This window comes from Dreissena polymorpha, chromosome 6 (genome assembly GCF_020536995.1).
Source record: "Dreissena polymorpha isolate Duluth1 chromosome 6, UMN_Dpol_1.0, whole genome shotgun sequence".
Classification (NCBI taxonomy): Eukaryota; Metazoa; Mollusca; class Bivalvia; order Myida; family Dreissenidae; genus Dreissena; species Dreissena polymorpha.
Genome location: NC_068360.1, coordinates 49,807,015 through 49,819,998, shown reverse-complemented (window position 1 = coordinate 49,819,998; position 12,984 = coordinate 49,807,015). Strand labels below are relative to the sequence as shown.

The window sequence follows — 12,984 nt, the reverse complement described above, 5'->3', positions numbered from 1 at the left end:
AACCAGCATAGCTCGATCAAATCTCTGCCGTTATAACAAACTACGTGATGAAGGCAGGGACACGTGGTACAATAATCTTTCTATTTTATACGTTTTTTTTTCAATAAAGGTAATTATTCATTTTTTTCATAATATAAAATAATATGGTACTACTTTTCATAATATAATGCTTAAACAATCATTTCAGATCTTGTGATAACAGAGATAGTATGTGAGAGCATGGAACGACACCACTGCTTGGAGATTGATTTCAATCAGCGTAACTTAGATGAGCGCTAAATGAAGATGAGCCTACACAGTAGTGAATGAGCGTCTATCTGTAGACATTTCGGACACGTAACTTTACTTGAAAAAGAAGGAAAATTACTCTCGACCATTTGGACTACTAACTTTAATGTTTTCTTACCGTCGAATTTTGACCTGACTTTTAGGCGATGACAAAATAAACAAACAAAGACAACATAATAACGGCCACAAGTGCAAATTTCTGACACGGATCCATCCCATTTACCACATATGTCAGTTTTAATAAAAACCTCTGTTGTGGTGTAAGCAAAGCCGATTTATCAGTCTCCACCTGATGTCTCTTACGTCTCGGTAACATCATCTGCCTCACGAACTTGAGAGCTATGTTGTCGATGTACGTATCATCCAAACATCGGCCGTCCACATAGCTCTGCCATCGAATGCTGTTTTGTTCCATAGCACCGCCTATACTAAACACATCGGCAACTTCATTCTCCATCTTCTTAAACGTGTCCTGTTTAATCATGTTCGCTCCTGTTGTGCCAGAAGTATTGAACCCTTCCACCAGATCACACTTTGTGATAACTACGAACAGGTCAATATTTGCTGCAAAAAGGATTTATGTTTATGTTGTGATATAAGCGCATTTTAATCTCATTGAGATGGTGCTAACGGTCTTTTTAAACAAATGTATGTAATATTTATTAAGTGTGTGTGTTAATAGTTCAAGTTTTTTTTCATTTCATAAAGGGGTATCATCTGGTGAGCTTTACACGTTGTTAGAGAACCTAAGTTGAATTGTCCTCTGTAATTTTATTCGTTTGTTTCCTGAATTATCTTGCCCAAGTATACAAATATTAAGATTTTTTTCCACAAACTACTCACATTTGAAATGTCCTGTTGCCTGGTCGTGAGGATCTAGTAAACGGCGGACGATATCGGCTAATGCAGTCGGAAGAGATTGATCGGCACTTGCAACAAACACAACTCGTGTTACCGCCCATTCCTTGCTACTATTCGGGTAAATTTTCTTTAGACAACCTACACCGTAATCTTTCTGCAACTTTTGTAAGGACTTAACCGATGTTCCAGGAGGAATGTAACCTGGAAAATAAAAGTGTTTTGTTTTAAAAATGGTCACTCACCTTAGTATCACACATATTAAAAAAGAGCAACGCATAACGGGTGCCACGTTCGTCTGCGAAAGCTTGTCAAATTTATTTTTTAGAGGTCACAGTGAACTTGACCTTTGACCTAGTGACCCGAAAATGGATGTGGCGTGTAGAACTTATCAACATGCATCTACATATGAAGTTTCAAAGTTGTAGGATGAAGCACTTTGATTTCAGAGGCAATGTTAAGGTTTTAGCACGACGCGGACGGCGGACGTCAGACCGCAGACGGCGGACGACACGACACGACGAGCTGGCTATGACAATACCTTGGGTTTTCTCCGAAAACAGCCGAGCTAAAAATCAGTTATGCCACTTTGTTTATTATGTTTATGATATGAGGCTATTTTGATCTATGCAGTGTTCCGAAACGCTCCCAGTGTTTTTGTTCTTAGCATATCCAAAACAACAAGCCTAAAACGTCTTGATAATTGTATAAAGTAAAATGGTATGAATATGCTAATCGTTGTGGTAAGTTTGCATTTGATAAATGAGAAAATCTTCTTTTGACAATAACAAGTAAGCGATAAGGCCCATGGTCAATAAATAAATTAATTTATCCAAACGGTTTCCGATATACACATAATACTACAATGGGAAAGGCAAACCCATACTTAAAGCTAATTTCTTCTCTACAATCGATGTTTCATTTGCTGAACACTTCCTGCCTAATTTGCGCGTTTAGCCATGTATATGAACTACTACCGTAAAGAAACCACGTACCTTCAATAACTGCCTCGAGTAACTCGATATTCTCTCTTAAGTAGTGATCGCCCATCCCTGGTACGTCAAATATGTTAGGCAACATGTTCAGACAATCCGAAAATGCTTCTTTTTGTAAACCTTGCAGCTCATACTTCTCAATTCCACAGTTTCCAAACCTAAATTAACACACATAAGAATATTGGTAATTGTTCGTGTCACGAAATCTTACGACATTAACCATCCGTCAATTACTAGGATTGATACGTATGGTACAATGTAAACGTTTATTATGGACATTCAAGTCTTTATCAACTGAACCATTATGAACATAAACTCGTTACATTAAAGTAAGATATTACTGCCCATCGTTAATAAATTAACTAGAATACCTCTGTTTCACAAAAATGAAGAAAATAAATGTATAGTAATTTATAATGATATTTGCCATTCAAATGCAAGCGTTTTTGATGCCGTATTCCCGCGACCAGTTTTAGCTTTGTGGTAATGTTTTCCCGTCATTGCTTTGATGATGGTGTTTACGATTGCACTTTTTCCTACACCGACGCTTCCAAGAAGCAGAATAACCTCTGGACCTGTTCTGTCCGGTCTACTCTCAACAAAAGAAAACACGTTATCCGTTTACACAAATTGTCATTTTGGATATTAAAAGCATTTTGTATCGCCAGTTCATCTTGCGATAGGAAAATATAATATATTCTTCAAAATCAAGTTACTTTCATGATATATATTTTTGCGATGTATTTTAGTGAGGCAACACTAAAATTCAAGTTTCTCAAAATTGTCTAAATATCATAAGTTGCTTTTTTTATTATTCGACATTGTATTAAGCTGTGATTTGTATTGTGGGAGGACATACTTAATAATAGACAAAATATAAAAAAATACTTTTTTCATTCATTATATCACTCCACATGTTATTTTCTGCATGTTATTTTGCTTTAAGTTGCAATCCATGCTATATGTTTTAGATTTGAAGTTTAATGATTACAAATACTGGTGAAATAAGTAACGTTTTTTTCGGCCAATAACACTGCTTAGCTGTTTAGGTTAACTGTTCACCTGTATTTTAAATAACAGACTTAATGAATATATTGAAACTGTTAATGCTTTAAACGCTAATCAAGCGGGCTTTCGAAATAATACAGCACCATCGATACTGTTTTTGTATTACACATGCTTGGCGAGTATTTAAAAGTTAAAAAGAATAAATTGTTTTGCGCATTCGTTGACTTTTAAAAAGCCTTTAATTCTGTATGGGGGGCAGGTTTGTGGTAACAATTAATAAGATATAATATATGTGGTAACTTCCCTAACATTATTAAAATATGTATAGCTCCATAAAATCATGTGTCAGAATATGTGAATAATTTGTGTGTAGCAGAGGCCTCCGCCAAGGGGAAAATTTATTCCCCCCTACTGTTTTCCTTATACATAAATGACCTTGAATATTTTATAACTACACGTAATGATAAAAGTATAGATATATACGATGCAGATTTAGATATAGTCGTCAAAATGCTTGTACTACTTTACGCCGATAAAACAGTAATATATGCAACTTCGGAAGAAAACCTTGTGTCTGTTTTGAACACTTTTTACTCGTATTGCTGCCAATGGAAATTAGATATCAATTATAATAAAACTAAAGTTATTGTTTTTAGTGATAAAATGAAACGAGAAAGAGATATAACAATACACGAATACTCATTAGAGATAGTTGATTATTTTTAATATTTAGGTGGGATGTTCTCTAAAAACAGACAATTCTCCTTAGCAAAAAAACATGTAGTAAAACAGGCAAGAAAAGCAATGTTAAGTCTATATAAAAAAGTAAGAAACCTCGATTTATCTATTGAATGTCAATTGAAACTGTTCAACAATACATTTGTTCCAATTTTAACATTCGGGTGAGAAGTATTGGGTTATGGAGACTTATCAACTATTGAAAAGGTTCACACTGATTTTTTAAAACATATTCTTAGTGTTAAACAAGGATATCAGTAAAACTGATGGATGCTCCCCAATGATGCTTTGTCGATATATGGGTTAATTATGTGGAAAAAAATGAGACCTTGAGAAAATCTTATATTAGCTTCAGTTTCCTTGACCTTGACCCCAGTGATCTCAAACGTCATCAAAAGGTAGAGGTCCATGTAAGGTACCTACATGCCAAATATGAAAGAGATCGGTAAAGTATTGAAGGTTCTATTAGAAACTGTAACAAAAGTGTGATGGAAAAATCTATTATTAGCTTCGGTGACCTTGACCCCAATGACCTCAAAAGTCATCAAAAGGTAGAGATCCATACAAGGTATCTACATGCCAAATATGAAAGAGTATTGAAGGTGGTATGACAAACTGTTGTAAAAAATTATGACGGAACAATCTATTATAAGCCTTGGTGATCTTGACCCCCAGTGACCTCAAACGTCATCAAAAGGTAGAGATCCATGCAAGGTACCTACATGCCAAATATGAAAGAGATCGGTAAAGTATTGAAGTTGCTATGAGAAACGGTAACAAAATTGTGACGGAACAATCTATTATTAGCCTTGACGACATTGACCTTGACCCCAGTGACCTCAAACGTCATCAAAAGGTAGAGGCCCATGCAAGGTATCTATATGCAAAATATGAAAGAGATCGGTAAAGTATTAAAGGTGGTATGAGAAACTGTAACAAAAGTCTATTATTAGCCTTGGTGACCTTGACCCCAGTGACCTTAAACGTCATCAAAAGGTATAGGTCCATTCAAGGTAACTACATGCCAAATATGAAAGAGATCGGTAAAGTATTGAAGGTGCTATGATAATTTGTAACAAAAGTGTGACGGAAAAAATCTATTATTAGCCTTGGTGACCTTGACCTTGACCCCAGTGACCTCAAATGTCATCAAAAGGTAGAGGTCCATGCAAGGTATCTACATGCCAAATATGAAAGAGATCGGTAAAGTATTGAAGGTGCTATGAGAAACTGTAACAAAAGTCTATTATAAGCCTTGGTGACCTTGAGCCCAGTGATCTCAAACGTCATCAAAAGGTAGAGGTCTATGCAAGGTACCTACATGCCAAATATGAAAGAGATCGGTTAAGTATCGAAGGTGCTATTGGAAACTGTAGTAAAAGTCTATTTTTAGCCTTGGTGACCTTGACCTTGACCCCAGTGACCTCAAACGTCATCAAAAGGTAGAGGTCCATGCAAGGTATCTATATGCCAAATATTAAAGAGATCTGTAAAGTATTGAATGTGCTATGAGAAACTGTAACAAAAGTATATTATTAGCCTTGATGACCTTGACCTTGACCCCAGTGACCTCAAACGTCATCAAAGGGTAGAGGTCCATGCAAGGTATCTACATGCTTAATATGAAAGAGATCGGTAAAGTATTGAAGGTGCTATAAGAAACTGTAACAAAAGTGTGACCGTATGGAAGTACGGAAGTGCGGAAAGACAAACTGGCAACTATATGCTCCCCATATATATATATATATATATATATATATATATATATATATATATATATATATATATATATATATAATATATATATATATATATATATATATATATATAAGGGGAGCATAAAAAGGTACACCACGTGTCATGATTTATGGGGATCTTGGTCGTTATCCACTATCAGTTGTAATTAAAAAGGGAATGGTCGGTTTTTTGTATGACCTTGTTACAAATGATCAAAATAAGCTCAGCGCGATAATGTATAAGCTAATTTTTCCCATGCAAGTGTTAACGATGTTAAGTTCAAATGGATCGATACCATGAAATGTATTTTTGATCAATGTGGAATGAGCTATGCCTTGAATAATCAATATTTTACTGGCACTAAGCATTTATTATTGGCAAAATTAAATAAAGTTCTCTGTGATCAATATATACAGCAATGGTAATCCGATATAAATTCAATGCCTTAATGTCTCAACTATCGAATTTTTAAAGACACGTTTGGACCAGATAATTATTTTGAGTTTGAACCTGATTATTATTTACCTTACTTTATAAAGTTCCGTATGTGTAACCACCATTTGCCAATAGAAAAGGGCCGTTGGCAAAATATTGAACGTAACCTAAGAAAATGTTTAACCTGTGTAATTTAAATGACATTGGTGATGAATTCCATTACATTTTGATCTGTCCTTTCTTTGAAAACCAACGACAGCAACTACTCCCACACATTAGACATAATACCAACAATGCAATACTTTTTAAAAGAATCATGAATGAAACAGACAGATCGAAAATCTGTAATTTAGTAAAATTTATAAAGATTATTTTAGATAATTTTAAAAATACACCTGGCTAATATTGTTTATAAATAATTTTGCTTCCAGCTATATGTAATGCTTATAACATATATACTGTTGATAATATACTGAATGCCGTTGCATCCTTTTTTCTTGCTGCATTTGTATTTGTATTTATATACAAATATTATCTGGATTTGATCTAGTACTATGCACAGGTGGTTAGCGTGTTGCTATGATATTAATTAGTGAGAACATCATTGTGAATGATAAATAATCATAATATAACGAAATATCTACTTTTCTAAAGAAAACAAATTCACTATCAAATATATATATAGCAAGGTATTTAACTCGAAATCACAAACAGTGTGCATCGCTTTAAACAGCCATTACTTCATCAATTGTGCAGCGATTTTCATGAACCCGGTCTTATTCAACGCAGACATAAATTTCCTTTTTGGAAATGTATATTTCCTTTTTGGAAATGTATATATCACGTTATATTTCTACACATGCTGGGTCAAATTTTAAGAAATAAAACGATACACAATTTGCTTGACCATAAAATAATTTAATATTAACACTTCGGTCTGTCCTAAAAAAAGAGTGATAAACAAGTGGGCCATGATGGCCATGTATCGCCCCACTACTGAAAAAAAACTGAAACAAATATTCTCTGCATGTGCAAATACTTAAATATAGGCCCTATTTAAGCACATGTACACTTTTGTGACCCCCTGGGCTTGGTCAAATTTAATCCCAGAGGGATAATTTGAGAAAACTTTGTAGAGGACTACTATATCTCACTACCTTTACATACAAAATATTTTTAAAGTTTTCACAAAATAAGCAAGATATAAGCGTATATAATGTTCAATTTTGTGACCCGCGGGTCAGGGTCAAATTTGACCCAAAGGGCATAATTTGAACAAACTTGGTAGAGGATTATAAGATGTTACTGCATACCAAATTTGGTAGCCATAGTCTGAATGGTTTTCAACAAGAAGATTTTTAAAGATTTCACAAAATAGGCGCTTTATAAGCGTTTATTCAATTTAGTGACCCCCAGGGAAGGTTCAAAGTTGACCCCAGAGGCATTATTTGAACAATTTGGTAGAGGTGTATTAGATGTCACTACATACCAAATTTGGTAGCCCTAGGCCCAATGGTTATGGACAATAAGATTTTTTTAAGTTTTCACAAAATAGGCCCCATATAAGCGTATGTTCAGTTTTGTGACCCCCCAGGGCAGGGTCAAATTTGAACAAAGGGGCATAATTTGAACAAACTTGGTAGAGAACTATTAGATGTCACTACATACCAAATTTGGTAGCCCTATGCCTTACGGTTAAGGACAAGAGAATTTTTAAAGTTTTCACTAAATAGGCACTATATAAGGATATAATCAATTTTGTGGCCCCCAGGGCAGGGTCAAATTTGACCCCTGGGGCATAATTTGAACAAACTAAGTGGAGGACTTTACAAATGAATGTCACTACATACCAAATTGTGTAGCCCTAGGCCTAATGGTTATGGACAAGAATTTTTATAAAGTTTTCACAAAATAGGCATTATATAAGCATATGTTCAATTTTGTGACCCCCGGGGCAGGTTCAAATTTGACCCCAGGGATAAAATTTGAACGAATTTAGTAGAGAACTATAAGATGTCACTACATACCAAATTTGATAGCCCTAGGCTGAATGGTTATGGACAAGAGATTTTTGAAGTTTTCACAAAATAGGCCTTATATTAGCATATGTTCAATTTTGTGATCCCCCGGACAGGGTCAAATTTGACCCCAGGGGCATAAGTTGAACAAACTTGGTAGAGAACTATAAGATTTCACTACATACCAAATTTGGTAGCCCTAGGCCCAATGTTTATAGACAAGTAGATTTTTAAAGTTTTCACAAAATAGGCCTTTATATAAGCGTATGTTCAATTTGTGACCCCCAGGGCAGGGTCAAATTTGACCACAGGAGCATAATTTGAACAAACTTGGTAGAGGACTATAAGATGTCACTACATACCTAATTTGGTAGCCCTAGACCCAATGGTTATGGAAAAGTAGATTTTTAAAGTTTTCACACAATAGGCCTTATATAAGCATATATTCAATTTTGTGACCCCGGGGCAGTTTCAAATTATACCACAGGGACATAATATGAACACACTAAGAAGAGAATTATTACACGTCACTACATACCAAATTTGGTAGCCCTATGCCATACGGTTATGGACAGGAAGATTTTAAGGTTTTCACAAAATAGGCCTTATATAACATATGTTCAATTTTGTGACCCTCGGGGCAGGGTCAAACTTGACCCCAGGGGCATAATTTGAAAAAAACTTGGTAGAGGACTATAAGATGTCACTACATACCAAATTTGGTAGCCCTATGCCCAATGGTTATGGAGAAGAATATTTGTACAGTTTTCAAAAAATAGACCCTATATAAGCATATGTTCAATTTTGTGACCCCCGGGGCAGGGTCAAATTTGACCCCAGGGGCATAATTTGAAGAACTTTGGTAGAGGACTATTAGATGTCTCTACATACCAAATTTATTAGCCCTAGGCCCGATGGTTATGGACGATAGGATTTTAAAATTTGACCCCAGGGGCATAATTTGAAGAAACTAAGAAGAGAACTACTTAACGTCACTACATACCAAATTTGGTAGCCCTATGCCATACGGTTATGGACAGGAAGATTTTCAAGTTTTCCCACAATAGGCCTTATATGAGCATATGTTCAATTGTGTGACACTCGGGGCAGGGTCAAACTTGACCCCAGGGGCATAATTTGAAAAAACTTGGTAGAGGACTATAAGATGTCACTACATTATCATACCAAATTTGGTAGCCCAAGGCCCAATGTTTATGGACAAAAAGATTTTTAAAGTTTTCAAAAAATAAGACCTTTATAAGCATATATTCAATTTTGTGACCCCCGGGGCAGTTTCAAATTTGACCCCAGGGGCATAATTTGAACAAACTAAGAAGAGAACTATTACATGTCACTACATACCAAATTTGGTAGCCCTATGCTATACAGTTATGGACAAGTAGATTTTGAAAGTTTTCACAAAATAGGCCTTATATAAGCATATGTTCAATTTTGTGATCCTCGGGGCAAGGTCACACTTGACCCCAAGGGCATAATTTGAAGATATTTGGTAGCGGACTATACGATATCACACCATACCAAATTTTGTAGCCCTAGGCCCAATGGTTATGGAGAAGAATATTTGTACAGTTTTCAAAAAATATACCCTATATAAGCATATGTTCAATTTTGTGACCCCCGGGGCAGGATCAAATTTGACCCCAGGGGCATAATTTGAAGAAATTTGGTAGAGGACTATTAGATGTCTCTACATACCAAATTTATTAGCCCTAGGCCCTATGGTTATGGACGATAGGATTTTTAAAGTTTTCACAAAATAGGCCTTATATAAGCATATGTTCAATTTTGTGACCCCCGGAGCAGGGTCAAATTTGACCCCAGGGGCATAATTTAAAGAAATTTGGAAGAAGACTATTAGATGTCTCTACATACCAAATTTGATAGCCCTAGGCCAAATGGTTATGGATGAGAGATTTTTAAAGTTTGCACAAAATAGGCCTTATATAAGCAAATTTTCAATTTTTTGACCCCCGGGGCAGGGTTAAATTTTACCCCAGGGGCATAATTTGAAGAAACTTGGTAGAGGACTATAAGATGTCACTACATACCACATTTGGTAGCCCTAGGCCCAAGGGTTATGGATGAGAACATTTTTAAGTTTTCACAAAATAGGCCTTATATAAGCAAATTTTCAATGTTTTGACCCCCCGGGGCGGGGTCAAATTTGACCCCAGGGGCATAATTTGAAGAAACTTGGTAGAGGACTATTAGATGTCATTGCATACCAAATTGTGTAGCGTAGCCCTAGACCCAATGGTTATGGACAAAAAGATTTTATAAGTTTTCACAAAATAGGCCTTATTTTAGCAAATTTTCAATTTTCTGACCCCCCAGGGCAGGGTCAAATTTGACCCCAGGGGCAACATTTGAAGAAACTTGGTAGAAGACTATAAGATGTCACTACATACCAAATTTGGTAGCCCTAGGCCAAATGGTTATGGATGAAAACATTTTTAAAGTTTTCACAAAATAGGCCTTATATAAGCAAATTTTCAATTTTTTGACCCCGGGACAGGGTCAAATTTGACCCCAGGGGCATAATTTGAACAAATTTGAAAGAGGTTCACCCCAGAAACATTCCTGAGAAATTTCATCAGAATTGGACCATTAGTTTAGGAGAAGAAGATGTCTAAAGAAAAAATTAACGCACGGACGCACGCACGGACGCACGCACGACGGACACAGGACCATGACATTAGAGCTAAAAAGCATCGATAAAGTCCCAACTTAATTATGGTTATTCGAATCTTCGAAATAATTAATATAAGTGAAATGGTTTTCAATTTTGCTACACATAATAATAAATACACCTGAAATTGAACATTCAAATATAATAATGTTCATTTACAAGCAACTTGTCAAGCGGGTGCACGTTAAGTCAGGGTAAAATATTTACTTTACCGTTTACATAAGTCTGCAATTTCACAGATCAGATCAGTATTTTCTTCTCGTATGTTTAACTTCTCTTGTTCCATTTCCTTTTGTGTTGTGTCTAAGAAAACGTATTTAATAATAAATGAACGACAATACAAACGAATGTATGCATGAAATCATGAATGTATTATTGAAATAAAAATAAACCGTTCTCTGTGGAAACGGAATTTGATGCAAATGCTTAAAGAGTCGTTCCAGATTAGCCTTTGCAGTCGGCGCAGGCCAATCAGGGACAAAACTTCCCGCTTTTATGATATTTTTCGTTTGAAGATAGACTCTTCATAGCAAAAATCAAGTTTAAGCGGAAATATTTGCCTGTACGAACTGCACAGGCTAATCTGGGACGACAGTATACGCATATGCATTAAACCCCATTTTCACAAAACATGGCTTAAATGTATTCGTATTTGACATATTAAGTGTTTATTCTCAATTAAAAATGTATCATTTAGAAAAATTGACATGTAATGTTTCCAGTTATTCCTTCGGCCGAATAGCGGACATTGTCTACATTTTATCGGCTGTTGAAGCGATCCGCTTGATTTACACAAAATTAACCAAACATTAAAAAAAAATTCAAATACAATAGGCAGTACTTCGACTTATTTTATTCAATTCGTAGCGAACCAATACTCGATTATATGAACTGTAACTTAAGAATCTAATAGCTCAATCATTTATACGATATGTTCAGTATTTGAATGCACAGGCATTCACCTAAAATTGAATGGATTGTAAAACATTTTGTCTTATTCAATTCGGATCTTTGTTGACACACACAAAGAAATCGATTTTGGTAGAGTATTGAATTTGCGATAAAGGTAAATTAAGGTGAAAACCTGGGTGGTAAGACATCTACGCCGAAAAATATGTTGAAGTTAATCCTTGTGTAAATATGCTCGTTTAGACAGTTGAGAAACGACGGGCTATATGCCAAAATGAAAAATAACGTTAACCATGTCTGGTGAACTTCACATCCTGTATAGATTCGTTTTCCGGCCCATCACTGCCTCTATTTTTATCTGAAGAAAAACACAATCGACAAAAACATAAATAGAACAGTTGCAATTAAAGAACAATTATATAATGTAGGAAAATAAGTACGAAATTATATCAATTAAAGCATATACGAAAAGAGTATATGCATGTTTTTCATATCGCAATTATGGTCATAGCATGTTTTGTATTGTGGAGTAAACAAATATCCACGCGGAAGAAATCGTTTGTAATCGACCATTCTGTCTATATCGATTAGCATGCGCCAATTAAATGTTATTTTGCTTTCCGTTCCTTAAAAATAGTCGATGTATCACGATGGTGAACTTGCTTCGAAAAGTAAGTGTACGTGTGAAACGAATCTGACTTGCAAAGAACCAAGTGCTCCTTTTTATTTCTTTTAACTCGCATTTGCTTGTTTTAACGTTAATGTGCTGAGTTCATAACAAATAGGAACCCTCTTTTTCTGAAGTAAGCTTAATTAAACCATATGGGATTAGTTTGAAACAAATTCAATTTGTATCTTCCTGTCTTGAAAACCATCCGAAAACAATTAAAAAGGAAATAAAAAAACGATATTAAAAATAGAAGTATAATACACTCACTTTGATTTCGAACGTTCTCCATGTTACGCGACTAATTATCCAATGCGGTGTTATGTGTTCGTAATTTTCCTTAACTACGGATAGCAGACAGTTTATTGCATAATCCATAATCCATAATTTATTGCTTGCGGAGGATTACGGAGAGTGTCGATGAATCACGATGTGTGTATTAATCTTTCGATTCAGGGGAGATCAATTCGTACGGAAGAGTGTGTTATTTTATCTCAAGTGTGTTTTACAATGTCGCTCATTAACAAAATTAATTGGATATAACATCATTTGTTCATACGCGCTTATTTGAAGAAAACGTATTTGTATTAAACTGTTATTATAACCAAATGACAAAACATT

At 35.2% G+C, this 12,984-nt stretch overlaps 1 protein-coding gene across 1 annotated transcript; it reads right to left on the bottom strand.

Annotated features, from left to right (window-relative positions):
- Positions 1-225: 225 nt before the first annotated feature.
- Positions 226-12,770, bottom strand: LOC127834714 (uncharacterized). Its single transcript, XM_052360732.1, has 7 exons — positions 12,634-12,770; positions 11,989-12,054; positions 11,000-11,090; positions 2,569-2,730; positions 2,142-2,299; positions 1,132-1,350; positions 226-852 (listed from the first exon to the last, which is right to left on the bottom strand). Exons 1-7 carry the CDS (start codon positions 12,653-12,655, stop codon positions 428-430), a joined length of 1,143 nt encoding a protein of 380 aa, XP_052216692.1. The 5' UTR covers positions 12,656-12,770; the 3' UTR covers positions 226-427.
- Positions 12,771-12,984: the final 214 nt, after the last annotated feature.

Bases quoted from the DNA above. Each gene is read 5' to 3' on its own strand.
- LOC127834714 (XM_052360732.1), bottom strand. From the start codon at position 12,655: ATGGAGAACGTTCGAAATCAAA. The intron at 11,091-11,988 runs GTTAACGTTATT...ACGTTTTCTTAG, and splicing joins TGTGAAGTTCACCAGACATG to ACACAACACAAAAGGAAATG. The intron at 2,731-10,999 runs GTAAAGTAAATA...TGTTGAGAGTAG, and splicing joins ATTGCAGACTTATGTAAACG to ACCGGACAGAACAGGTCCAG.